The sequence below is a fragment of the Misgurnus anguillicaudatus genome, chromosome 2, assembly GCF_027580225.2.
Source record: "Misgurnus anguillicaudatus chromosome 2, ASM2758022v2, whole genome shotgun sequence".
Taxonomy (NCBI): domain Eukaryota; kingdom Metazoa; phylum Chordata; class Actinopteri; order Cypriniformes; family Cobitidae; genus Misgurnus; species Misgurnus anguillicaudatus.
The window spans coordinates 942,688-964,346 of NC_073338.2; the positions used below are offsets into that span (position 1 = coordinate 942,688).

Here is a 21,659-nt window from a genome sequence, read left to right on the forward strand (position 1 = left end):
AAAAAACGAATACAATATAATAATGTATTTTTGTATTATGTCAATTTTTATTTATTTGCTTATTTATATATTTTTTTAATTTATGACCAGTTGTGTGATTGCAATATCAGTTTTGGCCACAATCCTACATATTCTTTCTTTAGCTGAACCAACGCCTTCCAGTGTGTTTTATATGCTTTATATGGTTTTATATGCTTGTATAGAAGATTTCATCAGGCACATCCACATACGCAAGGTTATGTGACTGACCCAAAGTTAACTTGTGGTCTTTTATTTGTTTATTGGTCTGATTAGTGACTAAACTGACTTCTCAAATACCTTGTCAAAAATAAAAAGATAAAGAGAGACAGTGAGCATGCATCACGACTGTTTGAAAAGAGGTAGCCATGCAAGAATTCAAGGATCTGTAGTTGTTATGATCTGTTCTTTGTTTCTGTGTACTTTTGTACACCTGCAGTGTTTGTAGTAATTTTGTAGTTCTTTTATTTCATTGGTTCCCCCATTGATTGTCTCCCCAGTTGCTTCTTATTATCTCATATACCCTGTGTATATATAGCCCTTAGGGGTTTCTCAATGTCAAGAAAAGCTCCTTGGAAGCCAGAATTTCGAGGATGCTACGTCATCAACATTCTTCGAAGGACTGTTCCAATGTCGAGGATCCTCGGAATTTCAACCAAGGACTGAGTCCTTCATTCGAAAAATGTCCCATATACAGGAAATGATGCATATGTGTTGCTCTCAAATCACCCACAATCCTATGCACACAGTGCTGAAAGTGCACGTCTTTTCACTGACGTAGCAATCCTACCAAGGAACTATCCTTGACATTGAGAAACACTTCTTGTTATTCAGCTGTTTTTGTCAGCGCTTAAATGTGTCCCTGCCTTCTTATGTTTCCTTGTATCCCTGCGGAGTACAGTGGTGGTTCTACATGGAGGCCTAGGGTGGCCTGTGCCTCTGTAGACATGTCCCTGGCCACCCCTGTGGCCACCCCGTGCTGACCAAATAAAAAACTATAAATTTATTATGATTTTCCAAAAGTGGAACTTATGCAACGCAACATTCTACACGGAAAAATTAGAGTGGCGCACCCAAACACTGCGCTGCTGCTAGGTGAATTTAGAGCTCAGAAACTACTCTTGGATAACGGAGCTACAATTTCACCTGTTGCAAGAGTTGAAGGTAAGCAAAAACGATTTGATAAAGGAAGATGGCGGTGGAGGTGTTGGGTGGTTTGTCAGGCTCCACTTCAATACGTTTTAACTGTTTTTGTGTGCTATTAATTGGCAGAATAGCCCTTGTTTTTAATAAAACAGTTAGTGGTTTATAAGAAAAAAACAAAGAAACCAGTCAAACAACAATCATGGAGATGGGGGAAATGGTTGTGTATTGCTGCTCTGCTGTTGGCTTCTGTTGTCACCAATTGGACAACATCTAAGTTCAAACAAACAAATGTCCCAGGTTGAAAACGACCAGTCAGTAAATATGAATGGAATATCGAGATTGAACTTTTTTGGACATGGATATCTTACCGTCTTCTCGATCATCAAACAATCTGATAATTCCCGTCGCAGCACGACGAGCAAGCAAAACAACATTGCCATAAGCTCGAATACTAAGCAGTTTGGGATCGCTCGCCGTGGAGCACCGAGAAAGCAGGACAATCGGAGAGGACGCAAGTGCCATAATTTTAGCGTTATCTTGACTCTGATTTTACTGTCTGGGGATGTGCAACTAAATCCAGGTCCATCTACTAACCTTTCCCCGGGAGGTGCACTGGCGACTGGACTGCGCGTGCAGCGGCTGGGCTTCGGAGAGACAGACGTTTTCCCTGATGTAACGGGAGCTTCATACGGCGACAGTGGTATCCAATCCGTAAGGAAACAACGAGAATTTAGATTTTTTCAGACTGTAAATCACGCAAGGGTAATATGGGAGCCTACATCTAAACCTAAGGGTATTTTGGGTGGACACTTGAACATTCGGAGTATACTGCCAAAATGTGATCAGATTCAACATCTGTTAACTGACTCTAATTTAGATTTTTTGGCGTTGAGCCAGTATGATTGATGTTCCGGGTTACAATTGTTATAGAAAAGATAGAATATCTGATAAAAGTGGCGGGGGAGTACTATTCTATGTTAAAGACACTTTGAAATGTAACGAAATCAAACTTGATACATCATTAGAATGTTTGACTTTGAATGTTATATTGTCTCCTAAGATGAATCTTAACATTGTAGTGCTGTATAACCCACCATCTCATGATGTTTCATTTTATGATCATTTAGATAAGCTTTTTAAACACGTAAATATTTGCACCGAAACTATCTTTTTGGGTGATTTTAATATCAACTGGTTAGACAAAAGTCGTAGAAAAAAATTGAAGAGGCTGTTGTCAAAACACAGTCTTCAGCAGATGATGAAGGGTCCAACAAGGATTACGCGAATGAGTAAAACTATATTAGACCTGATAGTTATTAATAGACCCCAACGAATTATTAGAACGTATAATTTACTTACGGGGCTCTCTGATCATAATATGACTATGGCTATCCGAAAACTTACTAAACAGCGTTTGCTAAAATTTGGGAATGAAAGTAAGACAGGGAACTCGGGTATTCCCAAAAACAAGCTGATACACGTTAAAAACGATCTAGACAATTTAGACTGGAATAATGTTTTACAATCGAATGAGTTAGAAAATTGTTGTAACTCCCTGATGAAAAACCTTACAAATTTGATTGGGAAATATACTAAGACATTCAAAGGTACGCAACGAAAAGTCTCTTTACCATGGCTGAATAATGACATCCGTCAGCTAATGAAAAAAAGAGATTATGCATTGAAAAAATCATTGCTTTCCAAAACAAACACCGATTTCCTCGTTTTTAAAGGATTGAGAAATGCAGTAGTTAGAGAACTGCGTAAAGCAAAGACTATTTTATGCAAATGATTGAGGAATCTGAAGGAAATAGCGCATCCCTTTGGAAGCACCTCAACAGTCTTATTAAACTTAAGCCTAATCAACAAAAAACAATATCAGAATTGGAAGTAAATGGAGCTACCAGTACTAACAATTCAGCTATTGCAAATGAATTCAATAACTTCTTTATTCAGTCAGTGGAGGAACTTGCTGAGACTTTTGAACCAGCAAACCTATCATATATCACCACAAAGTCTGAGTCATCAAAACTTTTCCAAATTAAAGAGGTTAGTCAGGAAAAAGTACATAAAATCATTACTAAACTAAATAAGTCTAATGCAAAGGATGTGTTTGGGCTGGATACTGCGTTTATTAAAGCTCATAGCTCTGCTTTGGTTAAACCTGTAACCCATCTGATAAACCTTTCCATCAGAGTGGGCAAATTCCCACAAAGTTGGAAACAAGCCATTGTTACACCAATTTTTAAGGATGGTATAAATGACCAAGCAAGCAATTATAGGCCAATTTCCATATTGCCTGCCCTATCAAAAATTTTAGAGAAGGTTATTACGGAACAGCTAATAGAGTATCTTGAAAGTAATAAACTTATCAGTTCAAAACAGTTTGGTTTTAGAGCAGGTTACTCCACAGAAATGGCTAACTGTTACCTTATTGAAAACATTAAGAGTAAGCTGGACAAGGGTAATGTTGTGGGAGCTGTGTTTATAGACCTAAAAAAGGCCTTTGACACCGTGAACCACATGATACTCTTGAATAAACTTACCACTTTTAATTTTTCTGAACATGCTATTGGCTGGTTTGCATCATACTTGGAGCATAGAGAGCAACGTGTTAAAATAAACACAGAACTCTCAACACCACTATACTGCAAAATGGGTATTCCACAGGGATCCATTTTGGGGCCTCTGCTCTTTAGTTTATATATAAACGATTTACCAAAATGCTGTCAGTCAGCAAACTGTCAAATGTATGCTGACGATACAGTAATTTATGCATCAGCCAAAACACCACTTGCAGTAGCAGAGACATTGACTAAGGAAATGGAGGGTATATCCCAGTGGCTTAAAAATAATCATTTGACACTTAACATCAAAAAGACTGTATCTATGTGCTTTTCTATAAGAGGGAAAGCTAAATGTACTATCAAAATAGATCAAGCAATAATAGAGGAAGTTGATGAATTTAAATTTTTAGGCATTATTTTGGATTCAGAACTTAAATTTAATAAACACATTAAGAAACTCTGCAAGACTATTCAGATCAATTTGAACTGTTTTAGACTGATAAGATCTCATATACCTGTCAAGGCATCATTGCTTTTCTTTCATGCTATGATTCTCTCTCACTTATCTTATTGTGTTACTGTATGGGGCCAAGCCTCCCAGACAACAGTCAAACCCATTATATCACTGTATAAACAGGCACTGAAAATAATGGATCAGAAACCAATTACGTGGCATCATTGTCTGATAATACAAAAATATAAGCTTTTAAATTTTGATAGTTTTATCAAGTTCTCTTTTATTAAACTGATTTTTAAATGCGTAAATAATTTAGCTCCAGCCGTACTCTGTCCTTTTGTGACAAAAATAAGCACAAGGAGAGTGGCCACTAGGGGAGCAGTTGGTGGCAACTTAATAACAGAGGGGCGCAAAACCACTTTCGGTCAGTCATGTTTCTCAGTGATAGGAACCCATTTTTGGAATGATTTACCAACTGAAATAAAAACACAAACAGAGCAAAAAACATTTAACAGACAGGTAAAATACTGGCTGAAAGAAAATCAAACATGTGGCCATTGACTACGGCTGGGTATTTGGGGGCTTGCTATGTGATGTGCTGTATTGTTTAATATGATCATGATTTTGTGAAATTTTTATGTTAGTATATAGTTTTATGTATTTATAGTATGATTGTGTAATTGACTGTGTAGTTTTTTAAAAACAAAATATTTGGATTATTTTAGAAAGGTCTGACCAGGGACTAGGGTTGCAAATTAGCCTACTGGCTAGAAACCTTGCAACACATTTACACATATTACTACTGACTGTGATAAGTATGTAAGTAATAATGTGCTCTGCATTGTCCCTGACAAATAAACGTATAAATAAAATAAAATAAGTGACTTGTTGTTCTTGCACATAACCATGTTACTTCGTTCCTCACATTAAAAATAAGATCAAGTTTGTAAATGTCTGATTTGATATGTTTAGAAACGTATTTCTAAGCAAACTTATCGAAGCAGAAGCGAATATCCAAATGTCAGTATCCTTGCTACTAAGTCTACACAATACCCTTACAAAACAAAAATATATGGGAATATACTTTAAAAAGATAATGCGACATATTACATAATCCATTTCCATATATGGCAACTAGTGCACATATTTTTCAATATACTGCAAAATATGCATTGACCTTGAATGGCTATATATAAATACATATACAATATTTATAAATGAAGACAAAATAGCATTACATGTAATATTCACAAAGTTGTGTCCTTTATTGTGTACATATTGCACACATGTTCCCATAATAGGCAAAGAAATGTAATGCATGCCCCTACGTGTTTTTTTTCTTCTAAAAGTTATCATGAAACGAGGAAGGGACATAATGTCCTTTTTTACCCCAGTAAACAAAAAAGGTAGAGAAACAAATCAAGGTATTGAGAGAGTTGAGGAGCAGGAAGAGGGAGAGTCGGATGAGTCAGTGGAGGTTGAAGAGAGGGCATGTGATAAAAGAGAGGGCTCTGACACAGAGAGGGAAATTCCAGAGAGTGAGGAGCATAAAGAAGAGAATGAGGAGCACAAAAAAGAGGGTGAGGAGCACGAAGAAGTGGATGAGAAGGAAGAAAACATACAGGGACAGAGAGAGGAACAGCCAGAGGGACAGAAAGTGGTTATATGTGGATCAACTACAGCACCATCAGGTTTGTGATAAAGAGGTTCCTAAGTATTTCTAAGCAGTGCAATTATAATTTCATCGTTGGCCTACTGTATGCCCTTAAAATTGTGCATTCTTCTGTAAATTCCTTTTCTGTCAAAATGAATATAATATATTTTTTTAAATAAATACTTGGCCTACATTTTGGGCTAGGGTTGGGTCTTTGCCTATATACATGCATAAGTAAATAAATGTGTGTTTACTGTACATCTTTCTACAGATATCAGCAAGTCCAAGAATGATGTACCAGTACAGCCCAACTTGAAGATATTCCCAACCACTTTGATGGGGGACAGAAGACGGAGCTTCAGGCCAAACTGGTATAATCTTCATCCGTGGTTTGAGTACTCTGTCATGAAGGACTCTACATATTGCTATGCATGTAGACATTTTAGCACACCAAATGCCCCAGACACTGTTTTTGTTTCAACACTTGGTTTTAGAAACTGGAAGAAAGCAACTATGAAAAATGCAGGGTTCTCTTTCAGTCGGTCACTACGACGTCACGTTGTGACCGACGAACTGGGAACTCGCTTAGAGAGACCAATCTACTTCGAGTAACTACTAAAACGCCAATCAACTTGGCATGCAGATATCTGCATAATGCTGGCTCCACTTCGCCAGGTGCATATATAAGCAGCAGGTGCAGAATACCAAAATTATCTTTTTCACTTCGAATGCCGGCAGTATCTGCTACTGAGAAGCAACTTACTTTGCTCTACTGGGAAAGGTTGCTGAAGTTGGTTGGACAAGCAGTACCACAGCGGACGCTCGCAGTTTCCACTGCTCTTCTTTATTATTTTGAGTTGCAGTGTGTGCGTTGCCTCTCCCTGTGTGCATCATCAACTATAAGAGTGATTTTCCCTGAAAGAGTAATACGAAGATCTTTGTGTCTTGTTAAAGACAGCCACTCTCTCGTATATCCGGAGATCAGTGTCCTTTTCAGGATTGCTTTTTGTCCGTGTGAGCGTGGATGCGGGAAGTACATGGGTCCTAAGGACAGTCACGAGCACTGTCTTTCGTGTTTGGGCATTGAACACATGGAGGCAACGTTTGTGGGGGGTTCTTGTTCTCACTGTGAGTGCATGACCCTCTTGGATTTGCGGAGATGGCTGGCGCTTCTACGGGAACGACGCCCGCGCCCTGACAGTGCTGAACAATGCCACGGTGCGGTTGCAAAGCTCTCTAAGGACGTTCTTCGCATCACTGTGCTGAACCGGTCAAGGGATTTGTCCTCCAGCTCTTAGCCTCCTCGTCCTCAGCCGGTTGAGGTCCCAATGGAGACCACAGAGTCGTGTTCTGCGATTTCTGCCGAATCCATCTGACATCCTTCTGGACCCGCCACTTCAGCAGCGTCAGAGGGTGGGCACCTCGCTCTGAAGCGGACTCAGATGTCCTTCCACCCTCTGGTCAGATTGCGGCGCTGGAGTTTGACCCGGAAATGGCGTCCATGCTCACTCGAGCAGCGGAGGCGGTAGGGCTGGAGTGGGTTAATCCCCCTCCTCCTGAACTGTCCCATCTTGATGATTGGTACTTCGAAGCTGCCCAGGCCTCTCAGCCCACACCTCTTCTGCCATTCTTCCCCGAGGTGCACGAAGAGCTGACTCAAACATGGAAATCACCGTTCTCAAGCCATTTACGGCTGTTTCAGCCTTCCCCCCTCACCGATAGAGCCGCAAAGGGTTACATCGGGATCCCTTCGGTGGAGCGGGGGGTCGCGATGCAACTGTGTTGTGTTGTTTTTTTCTGTTTCACCAGCTTCTAAGCCGGTACCCACAAAACCACAAAAATAGTGCATTCCTCTTACTTCTCCAGGTCTCCAGAGGATCGAGAGAGCCGTGAGCGGGCACACATCAGCTCACCCTCCTCTTCCTCTATCGCCAGCGGGTGTTTTTCGGTGTCTGGACACTTTGTCTCGGAGGCCAGACAACCATCTCACCCTTTAGCGGTCTTAGGTCAGTGTCACACCACACACTGTAGATGTGTGTGCTGTTACGGCACACACACCAGCAGTTTCACCTGTTCCCCTCAGCTGCCCCACCGTGGGGACAACGGTAGTGCCGTTAATTCCACTCGCGCGGTCTCTGGTTGCCTGGCAACATCTCCCCAGCCCGTCCCGTTGGTTATTACGCACGATGCGCCTCGGTTACGAAATTCAGTTCAATCGGCATACTCCAAAATTTGCGGGCATTCGTTTCACCATGGTGAAAGCGTCCGATGCACATGTACTGCATGAAAAAGTCGACGTCCTGCTGGAGAAGGACGCAATAGAGCCGGTCCCTACAACCGAGATGATGTCAGGGTTTTACACCCCTTATTTCATAGTCCCCAAAAAGGCGGTGGGTTACAACCGATCTTACAACCGATTTACGTGTACTGAATCGGACTCGCCAAAAGAGGTCCTTCAGGATGATTATGCTGAAACACATATTTCAATGTATTCGCCCCCCCAAGATTGGTTTGCAGCCATAGACCTGAAAGACGCGTACTTTCATGTGTCCATTCTCCCTCGTCTCACAGTCTGTTTCTCCGCTTTGCATTCAAGTGGAGGGCATATCAGTACAAAGTTTTACCATGTCTCTCTCTCCCCGTGTATTCACGAAAGTAGTGAAGGCGGCGTTAAACCACTGAGAGAGAGCGGTGTTTGCATTTTTGGCTTATCTTGACGATTGGCTTATAATAATAGTCGGCAGACGCTGTGCAAACTCAGAGACTTAACGCTTCGGCATCTCGCTCGTTTGGGTCTTCGTGTCAACTGGGAGAAGAGCAAACTTTCCCCCGTGCAGAGGATTTCTTTTCTCGGGATGCATCGATTTATCCGCACATTTAACAGAAGCGCGTGTCCAGTCAATCCTGACTTGCCTGAGGACATTTCGAGGCAAGAGCGCGGTCCAGCTGAAACAATTTCAGAAGCTTTCATATGGCTGCAGCTGCGGCAGTGACTCTGCTCGGGTTGCTCCATATGCTTCACGATCAAGTCCCGAGGAGAGTGTGGCGCGCCGGCATACACCGTGTAACCATTACACCTGCTTGTCACCACATTTCTGAGGGCAGGTGTGCCCTTGAGACAGGTCTCCTGTCATGCTGTAGTACACACAGATACCTCCAACACAGGGTGGGGAGCCACGTACGATGGGCTTGCAGTTTCAGTGGTGTGGACAGCACCTCAACTGCATTGGTACATCAGTTGTCACGAGCTGGGGGCTGTATATCTAGCACTCATTTGTCTCGTATCAGAGCTGCAAGGAAAACATTTATTAGTTCGCACCGACATCATTGCGACTGTTGCGTATATCAATCGCCAAGGCGGTTTGCGCTCTTGTCACCTGTCGTATCTCGCCCGTCATCTCCTCTTTTGGAGTCAGAAGAATCTGAGGTCTCTTCATGCCCGGCAAATGGCGACTCCACCCCCAGACGGTTCAGCTGATTTGAAAGCGTTTCGGCAGAGCGCAAATAGACCTGTTTGCCTCTCCAGACACAACCCATTGTCGCCTGTTTTATTCAGTAACCAAGGGCAACCTCGGCGTGGATGCACTAGCACACAGCTGGCCGCGGGGTGTGCGCAAGTATGCATTCCCATCAGTGAGCCTTATCGCGCAGATTCTGTGCAAAGTCAGGTAGGACGGAGAGAAACTTTTACTGGTTGCTCCTTATTGGCCCACCAGGAAATGATAGCTTTAGCGTAGCGTTGCGCAAGTTCTACCAGGAAACTCGAATGTTACGTCATTCATTTCACAAGGTGCAATCAATCACCCCTGATACTGAGAGTATATAAACCTCGTACTCACCTGTCTTTGCGTTCGCAGATACTGATGCCAGCATTTACACGCTCGATGTCCAGTGAATATGCTAATGCTAACTAAAGCGTTAGTTACCCGAATTACGCCGATTCAAATGTTGAGTGATTTTATCGGGCATTCGAACTGGTTTCCTGGGATTTTATTATCTCGTTTCGTTTCACCTGCAACATCGCGAGGAGCTCTCACAAAAGGTTAAAGACTTAAAAAGGGAAGTCTGCAAGCTTCCTTAAGTGTGTAACCCTGCAGTACACAGAGAAGGATACCACATGCGTTTCTTTTTATGAACAGTGCAGGAACATTTGGATGATCTGTAAAGTGTAATATTAATATTGACTGTCGCACACTCTGAACGCCCGCAGCAGATGTCAGTAATCATCATTGATTGGCGAAGCGCTGCACCTGCACGGGTTTGGAAGAATGCCGAAGCTTGTTATCTCCCTCATCACAGGATCTTTGTCTTTCGTCTACAATACCAAATGCTCCGCTTATCACTGGTTTTAAACCGTACGCGAATGTTTTGTGAAGCAAAGACATGGAATCGACTTGGATGAACGACTATTGCTCGCGAAACTTTCACACTTTAAATACGGCGTGTATGCTAGTGATGGGCAGTCCGGCTCTTTCCATTGATTCGGTTCTTTCGGCTCAAGCGCTGGCTCTACATTTTAGTGATGGCAGTCCGGCTCTTTTCATAGATTCGGTTCTTCTGGCTCGGCTCCCTTAGAAGAGCCGGCTCCCCTGCATGCGTCTGAAGATTCGGCTCTGCTCGTTCGCTACAAAGAATCAGCTCTTAGAGCCGCTCGTCGCAAGTGACCCATCACTAGTGTATGCAGTGCATGACATGCTGCAAACAGGCAAATGACGCGGTCTAATGTTCGTGTGTTTCATTGGAATAAGGAATGCGCAAAGTATACGAGCTTCATCTGAACTGTCCCTTTCAGTGTTTCCCTAAAACATCAATAATATAAGGTACTATTTATTCATGTAACAGGTCTTGCAACGTCCTACCTGCTACGGTACTACAATGCAAGTTGCTTAATGCTTAACAGTATTCATGCAAACTGTTCATATCAAATGCAAATATTCACGTTAGATCTTCACTCACCTGATCCTAATTACAGACTTTAAGGATACGGGGATACGCTATTTTCGAACTTTAAATCTTATGGTAATATAGTTTTCAAGCACACATTTTGTTGCTGAGCAAATCGTAAGTGTGTGTGTGGTCGAATGGCAATAATAATGCATAGGCCTACTGTCAATTTTATTGAGCACGGGGTTCAGCATAAATGTTTCCATCTAAAGCTTTGTGCTTTAAGATCTTCAGTTATGCACATGTATAAAGTACGAGAATGCATCAACTTTTAATTGTACTTTTCAAATGAGACTTTATTCCAGATCTCAGTCAACTTCTTATCTGAGCTCGGGTGCGTTGACCATCCCATCTATTTATCTGGATTATCTTCTCCTACGGTAAGTTATTTTATTCATTATACTGGATTGGCTGATAGTGCACAGTACATGCTTTTACAACCGAAAGATGGCAATGACTATGTTACAGGCAATATGGAGACGGAGCTGAGTTTGTGTGATGTATTTAATACAATTAAAACGTGCATTTGTGTTATTCCTGAGGGCTTGCCGTTGTTTTGATCGGTGTGCACTGCATTCTGCGGATGTCTCAACAAAAGTTGAGCCTGTACACCATGTTGAGTGTGTTTGTTATGCAGTAGACTTCAGTTGAAAAACGCGCGCCTTGCTGCTTTAAGAACACAACAGCTTGCATCAGTTTGAACCATTTAAGCGCATTGTGCTTTGTTTGCGATGCAGGCACCCAGAGCATGCGCATGGGTAGGCTACAGCGGATGTCTGGACACTGGTTTGAAGATGTAATGTGACTGCTAGATTTTATATCAAAGCACGTAATCCCAATTTAAAGTGCTGTTGAACGTTGGTAACGTATGTTTCGCCCGAAATGGTGGTGCCACCAGCTATAAACACAGAATACAAACACAATTTCCTTGTTTTAACATGGAACCCAATGGGAATAATGTCTAAATATTTCTTCAAGTGGTGTTATGTTTGAATATGGTGGTGTTCGATTATCTTATGTGTTTCAACTATTGAATTTCAATTGTATCATGCTGTTTTAATGACGTCCAACATGACTGGAGAATTGGAATGCATCTGAAATAACTTGTTTCTAATTTAATTCTATGTTCTGTTTAAAGCCTGGAATACACTACAGGATTTTTGCACTCCGACAAGATTGTAACAGCAAATGCATTGTGCGGTGATCATGCTGAATTTCTGACACTGTCAGAAAACTATTGTAGCCTATCTTGGACACAAGACCAGGAAAACGTCCATCTTTGAACTTCTCCCATGCACCGTACGACACTTTACCACCGAAGAGCCACGATCATAGAAATCGTGATGATTGTTTCACGATGCAAATCTTCGTCTGGGAAAGCAAAAAATCATGCAGTTATGATTCTAAATGATAACTTTACAAGGAACTTTGTCTGGAATTAGGTGCGTACAATCCACTTACTCTGCATCCTCAAGTAAACAGCGAAACATGCATCAACTTTCCATATAACCACATTACACCGGCTGCTAGGATTTAAAACATTATAACAGCGCGGCTGCATACATGAGGCAAGCTATTTTAAAACTATATACATGTTTTTACTCAGACTACGGACATGCAGTTCTATAAGTGCTTTATTTTCAGTGCCTGCATTACCATCAGGCCTCCTTATCGACTTCCAGGAACTCTTATTACAAACGGCTGCAAGGATTTGGCATGCATAATTGCTACATGTACAAGAAATTTGCTTTCGTTAGTATTTGGCCGTGCACACTTGCCGCGTGCACGCAGGTTGTCACGTTTCACGTCCGCAGTCGTGTATGGTGCGGCTTCGATCGTTGCTGGATTGCCAGTGTGGCGGAGGATCTTTCAACAAATAATTTAGAACTTCTTAAGTGCATATCATGTAAGACTATTTGCACAAAATTGTTACGTTTAATCATGCTATTATGGGTAGTCAAAATTTAAGCTGTAAACTTTCATCTAGAAGGCTATTACGTTCGGAGTACGTCCATCTATCAACTGCACAACCCTACTGGTACCGCGCCTCAGTTTTTGGGGAGTCTTAATTTACATCGTAAACGGAGAATCGTATATAATCATCTGTGTGTCATGGCGAAGCAAGCAAGACAAGGCAATGGGTTATTTCTTAAAACCAAAAGTGCACAAAGCAGAACCAGAATGAAGACCAGAATACAGGACTTAAAAGTGATTGACAGCTAACATAATCGACAAAGGACAACTGAAACACAAGGACTGTATATATTCACGTTGGGTAAACAAGATATCAAGACACACCTGGAAAACAATCTAGAACAAGGAACAAAGAACTACAGTCATGGATGACATTACAGAACTTCAAATAAAGAGTACAAGACTGGGGAAACCCAAGACACGACAGACACCGTGCAATCTTTAGCATCAGTCAGATTTGTTTATAACCATCTAATCTTCTCCCTACTTTTATAATGACAATATAAAAGTATGTATACGTCAATTGTCTCTCTTCATCAGGAGCCGCGCTCCTAATTTTACAGTATGCAGGAAAACACTATTACATTCAATTCAATAATGGTAAGCAATAATCAAGGTATGTTTAAGCAAATTACTGGTGATGGTGGTGTATTTAACCTTGCTAAATTATGGCCTTTGCCATTTATATAATTTCTTACTCTGGCATATCGTTGCCTTTCAAAGGTCTACGTGGCCTTTTCTCATTAGGCATATCGTTGCTTTCTATGGCCTATGCGGCCTATCTCTGTCTGGCATATCGTTGCCTTCAAAAGCCTACGCGGCATTTTACTACTAGGCATATTGTTGCCTTCTACGGCCTACGCGGCCTATCTCTATATGGCATATCACTGGCTGCTATGGCCTACGCGGCCTATTTCTCTGGCATATCGTTGCCTTCCAAAGGCCTACGCGGCCTTTTCCCACTAGGCATATCGTTGCTTTCTGTGGCCTGTGCGGCCTATCTCTGTCTGGCATATCGTTGCCTTCTAAAGCCTATGTGGCTTTTCCCACTAGGCATATCGTTGCCTTCTACGGCCTATGCGGCCTATCTCTCCAGCCTATCTCTCTGGGGCATATCGCTGCCTTCTATGGCCTAAGCGGTAATCCCATGGCCTCTTATGGCATCCTTCAATGTCAGTAGATAACAATTTCTCTTATCTGTTTCAGGAACCTCAAAGAAACACTGGTGGGTACCGATCATTGCGATCAATTTTTGGGGATTAGATTCTGGCCTGTCTTCATCTTCAGACAGGAACCGCAAGAATCCGTGACCCCCGGATTTGAACTATGGTCGGGGCCTATGCCAAAGAACTATACTGTGTTACATTCTAACCTTGGTTGCTAACTACTGTTAAATAAACTCATATATCAAGTCTTAACCTATCTTCGAGTCTTTCTGGTAGAAATGATAGCTTTAGCGTAGCGTTGCGCAAGTTCTACCAGGAAACTCGAATGTTACGTCATTCATTTCACAAGGTGCAATCAATCACCCCTGATACTGAGAGTATATAAACCTCGTACTCACCTGTCTTTGCGTTCGCAGATACTGATGCCAGCATTTACAACCCACCCTCCCTACCACCATCACCAGGTTGGTTCCGTCCATACTCAAGGGGGATTAGATTCTGGCCTGTCTTCATCTTCAGACAGGAACCGCAAGAATCCGTGACCCCCGGATTTGAACTATGGTCGGGGCCTATGCCAAAGAACTATACTGTGTTACATTCTAACCTTGGTTGCTACCTACTGTTAAATAAACTCATATATCAAGTCTTAACCTATCTTCGAGTCTTTCTGGTAGAACTGGTTTCCCGAACTCATGCTCTTGCTACAGCCCCTCCCTGGCAGATTCCCATGAGGAAGGACCATCTTTCTCAAGGAGGGGGCACGTTATGGCACCTGTGCCCCAACCTGTGGAATCTCACATGCTTACGTGCTCAAATGGAAATTGTTTGCCGACTGTTGTTCCTCTAAACGAGAGAACCCCTGAGAATGCCCCATCAGTATTGTGCTTTTGTATATTCAGTATCGGTTGGATGGTAGGCTGTCACCCTCCACCATTAAAGTTGATATTGCTGCGATATCCGCTCAACATACCCCGATAAATGGTAGATCAGTGGGTCAGCACTACCTGGTTATTAGGTTTTTAAGAGGAGCCCGAAGGCTGAATCCTTCGCGCCCTCCCTTTATTCCTCCCTGGGACCTGTCCATGGTGCTGAAAGCCCTGCAGGCTGCCCCTTTCGTGCTGCTGCAGTCTGTGAGTCTGAAGTTTCTCACTATGAAAACTCTGATCCTGATCGCGCTGGCTTCAGTTAAGAGGGGAGGGGAACTTCATGCATTTTCAGTCGACGAGCCGTGCCTTTAGTTTGGACCTGCTGTCTCTAGTGTAACGTTGAGACTCAGGCCAGGCTATGTGCCCAAAGTTCCCACTGCTCCTTTCAGAGATCAGATGGTGAGCTTGCAAGCGCTGCCCCTGGAGGAGGCAGACCCAACCATGACTTTGTTATGTCCCGTACGCGCATTGCGGTTGTATGTCGACAGAACTCAAAGTTTCAGGAGCTCAGATCAACTCTTTGTCTGTTACGGTGGGCAGCAGAGAGGGAAAGCTGTCACCAAGCAGAGGATGTCTCATTGGATTGTAGACACTATTGCCCTTGCTTATAAACTGCAGGGGACCCCATGTCCATTTAATTTGTGAGCACACTCCACTAGAAGTGTTGCCTCATCTTGGGCACTTGCTCGTGGTTCCTCGCTGACAGACATCTGCAGAGCGGCTGGTTGGGCGACACCTGATACGTTCATTAGATTTTACAGTGTTCGTGTCGAGCCGGTCTCCTCTCGTGTTCTCTCCTCATCTGGGGGAACACTGAGCTCTGGCTCGAGTGTCAGCTTGCAGCCTCCCACTGACGCTACACCGTAGTACCAGTATGGAAGGCCACATGGTCAAAAATTCATAAAGGTTTGATTTGACACTCCTCTGCTGCCTTGGCAGCTGATGTTGCGAAGCATCGGCTGTCAGCCTCTCACTAGCTGCATCCTCGCGAACCTACATGTTAGGCTCGGCCTCCACATTGCGTCCCCTATGCATGGTTCCTTTGTGAGTAATTTCCGTGGGGTTAATCCTACCAGCCCACGTTTTCCCTCCAGCAGAGCCCGCGCTGCTCCACAGTTTATTACTGTTTATTATATCAACCATGGTTGATTATCTACCACTATTAACCCTGCCCGGGGGTGGCTTCCGCAGCGTTCCTACTCCACTTAGGTAGGTCGCCTCCCAGTCGCTGTCACTATTGTGATAAAGTAACAGGTAGTGACCGGCCTTCTGCCTTAAAACCTAATTCTCCGTCTCCTTTGTGGATTCGGAGGGCTTTATGCAGACACTGGAAGGGTCAGCACCAGTGGCGCTTTTGGTAGGGATTCCCAGTTCGTCTTGGTTACATATGTAAGCCTCGTTCCCTGAAGTAAGGGAACAGAGACATCACGTCCCGTCGCCACAGTTGCTGTTCCACTGCTGATTACGGCCGGGCACTGATGCTCGGCTTTCTCAGCGAAACAGCTAATGTTGGTATTCTGCACCTGCTGCTTATATTAGCACCCGGCGGGGCAGCGCCAGCATTATGCAAATACCTGCATCCCAAGTTCATTGGCGTTTTAGTACTTACTCGAAGTAGATTGGTCTCTCCAAGCGAGTTCCCAGTTCGTCGGTCACGACATGACGTCTCTGCTCCCTTCCTTCAGGGAACGAGGGTTACATACGTAACCGAGACGTTTTCAGTACATGCAAAGTCTGAACGACAGAAGTGGGCAATGATAGCATGGAGCAATTATCAAAGAGCTGTTAAAACTGATGCAACACTAGCAGGTCTTCTTGACAAAGAACACACTAAACAAGTACAAGAAAATCGGTCAAACATTAAAACAGTTGGGGAAGTGCTGTTACTTACAGCTACTCAAAATATAGCCCAAAGAGGACATGATGAATCTGAAGAGTCCACTAACAAAGAAAACTTTAGGGAAATTCTTAGAACAGTTGCTAACCATGACCCACTTGTTAAGAGAATATTAACTTCCATTCACAATGCAAAGCACACAAGCAAGATCATCCAGAATGAGGTTTTGGGTTGTTTGGCAGAAATGGCTCAGTCTGAAATCATAGAAGAAGTGAAGAACAGTGAGGTTTTTAGCATCATGGCAGATGAAACAAAGAACATTTCAAAAAGGTACTATTATAATGGGGCCATTCAGGAGCGTTTTCTCCATTTTGAATCTGCAGAGATGATAGATGCAGCAGGGCTTATTGGAAAAATAGTGCAATTACTGGAACGTTATGGCCTGAACTACAGAAATAACCTCGTAGGCCAAGCGTATGATTGTGCTGCCGTTATGAGCGGTAAGCATTCAGGGGTTCAGGCAAGGATCAAAGAACAGGCTAAATTTTCCTTCTTCATCCATTGTAGTGCACATTGTCTCAACTTAGTTAGTTGATGTAGTCAAAAGTGTCCCAGAAACAGAGGAGTTTTTTTCTTTGATACAGAGTCTTCATATTTTTACCTCTGCCTTATATGTGCACCCAAAATGGCTGTCTCTTCAAAGAGAAATGTATGGCAAAACAAGAAAGCTGCAGGTTGGGCATGCCGATTTCTAGCCCTACGTAATTTTTTGGACACTCTACTTGCCCTTAAACGATTACTGGAAGAGATTGCTCAAAAACGTCATGATGAAAAAACTGTTGAGGCCCGAGGTCTTCTCGCTCAAATTGACCTAGAATTTGTTGTGCATCTTGTTACTCTGCGTAAGTTGTTTGGGGAGACAAAACTACTGTCTGACATGTTACAGTCACAAATTGTTGATCTGTCAAGAGCTGTTGACTTAGTAAATGCTTTAGTCCAAACATTGAAAGACCACAGACAGGAGTCTTTCTTTAACAAGTTGTGGGATGAAGGATTGAATATTTGTGAGCAACGTCAGTGGCAAAACGTTCGAAAATCCTGAGCTCTAGACTCAGTGGCTACTGCACACTAAGCACTGTTGGTCAGAGGGAGGTAAAACGTGACAAAGATATGTTTCACACGTCATTTTTCTATCCTGTAATTGACAGCATGCTCAATGAGTTAAACAGACGTTTCTCCAATACCAACTGTGAGCTCATGAGAAGCATACAGTCTCTCAGTCCTCAGAGTCAGGGCCGGCCCTGGCCAATTTGCTGCCCTAGGCAAGATTTCACCTGGTGCCCTTTAGAATCACAATTGTGTTCCAATCATTTTGTTCATAAACTTACTCAGAAACAAACTGCACAGCTTTGTCTTGTTTTTCTTCATGTTGAAAATATTTTGGAAACACACACAAACACACACACGCGCGCACACACACACACACACACACACATTCACAGGGCCGGAGTGGGGCCACTTTTCAGCCCGGGAGTTTCAGGCCCAAGACCGGCCCACTTTTTCCATAGTGTTATTCCAAATTAGCACTTTTTTCAAATTGGATAAATAAAGCAACAGTCCAGCTCTTACTATAGTTTCTATTAATATCATGGTTAAACAAATGATATTTGTTTAAAAAAAGGTAAAAGTTAAATAATATTTCACTTAAGATGAGAAGTTAACAAAAATATTCCTCTACACTCTAAAAAAGGCTGTGTTATTTTTTACCCACAACGGGTAAATATTGGACAGAACACATGCTGGGTTAAAAATAACCCAATGTTGGATTGTTGTTATGCAACCATGGATTATAATAACCCAACAGTTGGGTTAAAACAACCCAGCATTGGGTCAATTTTAACCCAGCAGCGTGTTCTGTCCAATATTTACCCATTATGGGTCAAAAATAATCCAGCCCTTTTTGGAGTCTATTCCACAAGAAAAGGTTGATAAATTATTAGCATTGCTAATGCTATGAGGGCTATGATTAATCAGATGCAAATAGAAATATAAAACCCAGTCCTAATTAAAAAAAAAAACAATTTGACAAAAATATTGAATCCAATATTGAGTAAATATATAGTGATTTATAAGCTTTTTTTTCGGCTGGTCATTTTTGACTGGGAACACAAAAGGTGTTATATGGTTCTGAACACAACCTGAGGGTTAAATAACTTTAATTCATATTGTTTTCTCATGGCCTCCTCATTTTCAGCGGGGAACTGGCTTATCTGCTGCTCAGAAGCTGCTTGCATAATATTTGCAAAGTCTATGAATCGCCATGTATACACAAAAGGCAAATATTTTAACAAAAAAAAAGTTGGCTTGTAAATAGTTTGACAACGGTATTAGCCGAATAATTACGTTGCTAATGCTAATCATTACTAGGCTTATTTCTCTTTAAGTTACCTGTTGTTGTCCTCTTGAAAATAAATCTGTAAGTTTGGCACATTTGGCAGCATCATCCTTCAATGGATTTTTTTCTTCAACCTGTTTTTTACGCCCTCCTCCTCTCAGACGCGTATTGTTATGGTAGGGGCAGCCCAGCCTAACGGAGAAAAGTTTTCTTGGACGTGCTATGGACCGAACCAACTCTATGGGAGGGGAGGGGGAAACTCCCTCACATGGTACAACCCATGCAGAGGCTGCGCGCTGCAGTGTCAATGCGAAACGTGTGAAGTGTCATTTAAGAGAAGATAGACTCACTAACGTGACAAATGTAAAAAAAATAACTCGACCGGCCCAAAAGTGAAGCGGCCCACCGGGAATTCTCCCGGTTCTCCCGATTACCCACCCTGGGCCTGCACATACACATACTGTACACACAATACCCTGTCAGGCATTTGATATTGACATAAAATCGTGTCTTTTTTACGTTTTAACACTGTACATTTAACTTAAAATATTTAATTTTGTACAAGAAAACAGCTCTTATTAATGAATTATTAGAAGCATGTTGTAGTGTCTCGGGAGATCATGCTCATTGTTAAATAGCTTTGTGGCTATACTGCACTAAAGCAGCAGTTTAAAATATAAACCCAGAATTCAGTGAATGTGAAGAACAAGATAACGGAAACAACAATCAGACCGAGACGCGGGATTTAAAGGGGTCATAGCGTGAAAATGTGACTTTTTTCATGTTTAAGTGCTATAATTGGGTCCCCAGTTCTTCTATAAACCTAGAAAATGTGACAAAGCCATTTTCTGCAAGCATGTGAAAAATTAGGTCGTTCAGATTTCGCCTGTTTTGTGAGGTAGGTAGCAAGGCGAATTACAATAATACCGCCCTCTTTATCTGCACTATCCAACCACAGCACTGCCATTTAGTTCAAAACGAAAGAGGGAGAAAAGAAGGACTTGACAGCACAATTGAGTTTCAATTACAACAAACCACCATCATTGTGATCAGTGTTTGCATTTCATCGGCTCATTTGCATTTTAAAGGACACACCCAAAAACGGCACACTTTTGCTCAGGCCTACAAATTTGCGACTTTAACATGATATAATAAATTATCTGTGGAGTATCTGTGAGCTAAAACTTCACATTCACATTCTGGGGACACCAAAGATTTATTTTACATCTTAAAAATATATCATAATATGACCCCTTTAAATTACGTTACACGGACCATGTTTAAATTTCAATGTTTCTGGAAAGAAATACCAACTTGTTCACTTTGTTTGGTATTAATAAGCTGCACATTGGAGTGCTGGCTGCTCCCCGCGGTGCTGAAGACGCGTTCTGACGGAGTAGGTGGCACATATGCACAAATATTTACGTGCAATCTATTGGAAAGCGGAGTCATTAGTTGGGTTAGTAAAATAACAAAACTATAGCTTTTAAATAGAAGGAAAAAAAATTTTTGTAAAGAGAAAAACTCTTCTCAAGGGGAAGAAAGCTATACTTTTCCCCTTACATGCAACCTATCGGAAAGCGCAGATGAGTTAGTTGGGTTAGTAAAATAACAAAATTAAAGATTTAAGTACAAAATAGTATTTATATAAAGAGAAATATTGAAATAAAAAGTGCAGAACTCTTCTTAAGTGGAAGTAATAAAGTAAAATAACGAATAATAGTTATATAATAACGAATAATAGTTTCCAATAGGTTGCACGTAAATATCTGTGCTGCCACCAGTACTCCGTCCGAGCACGTCTTCAGCACCGCGGCCAGCACTTCAATGCGCAGCTTATTAATACTAAACAAAGTGAATAAGTTGGTATTTCTGTCCAGAAATATTGAAATTTAAACATGGTCTGTGTAACATTATGTAAATTCTGCGTCTCGGTCTGATTGTTGTTTCCTTTTTTTTTGTTCTTGACGTTTGCTGAATTCTGGGTTTATTTTAAACTGCCGCTTCAGAGCAGTATAGCCACACAGCTATTTAACAAGAACGATCTTCCGAGATACTATGCTACTAATAATTCATTAATAACTGCTGTTTTCTTGTGCAAAATTAAATATTTATAGTTAAATGTTTATATACATATATTAAAAAAAAAATTGGGGCGCACGGACGCCCCAAGGGGTCGGCGGGGCCCTTAGCATTTGACTATTCCGCCTATGCCCAGGGCCGGCCCTGCTCAGAGTGATACCTTTTTAAAGGAGAGCAATGTTTTTTTCATTTGGCTTTGTATAATGCAGACATTGATGATTTAGGGCAGTGGTTCCCAAACTTTTTCAGCGTGCGGCCCCACTTGTGTACGGTGCATTCCTTCGCGGCCCCCCCAAAGAAAATTTGTGACAAAAAACTGTTTTAAAACTCAGCATTTTAATAAAAAAAAACATTAAATTATACAAAAAAGTAGTGCTTTTGGTTAGTAGCCTTATTTTTTTAGGTTTAATTACACAGAATTCATGATAAATTAAACTCGCGGCCCCCAGTTTGAAAACCACTGATTTAGGGCTTGAGATCCATCAATTTAAGA

General features: G+C 41.9%; 2 protein-coding genes across 2 annotated transcripts in view; one reads left to right on the forward strand and one right to left on the reverse strand.

The window, feature by feature from the left end:
* Positions 1-21,659, reverse strand: part of cacna1eb (calcium channel, voltage-dependent, R type, alpha 1E subunit b) — a 372,975-nt gene that overhangs the window by 184,972 nt on the left and 166,344 nt on the right. The gene's annotated exons all lie outside the window — the stretch shown is intronic.
* On the forward strand, positions 1,486-8,523 carry LOC129441456 (uncharacterized). Its single transcript, XM_055201116.2, has 3 exons — positions 1,486-1,864; positions 5,583-5,879; positions 6,114-8,523. The coding sequence occupies exons 1-3, from the start codon at positions 1,486-1,488 to the stop codon at positions 6,452-6,454; spliced, it is 1,017 nt and encodes a 338-aa protein (XP_055057091.2). The 3' UTR covers positions 6,455-8,523.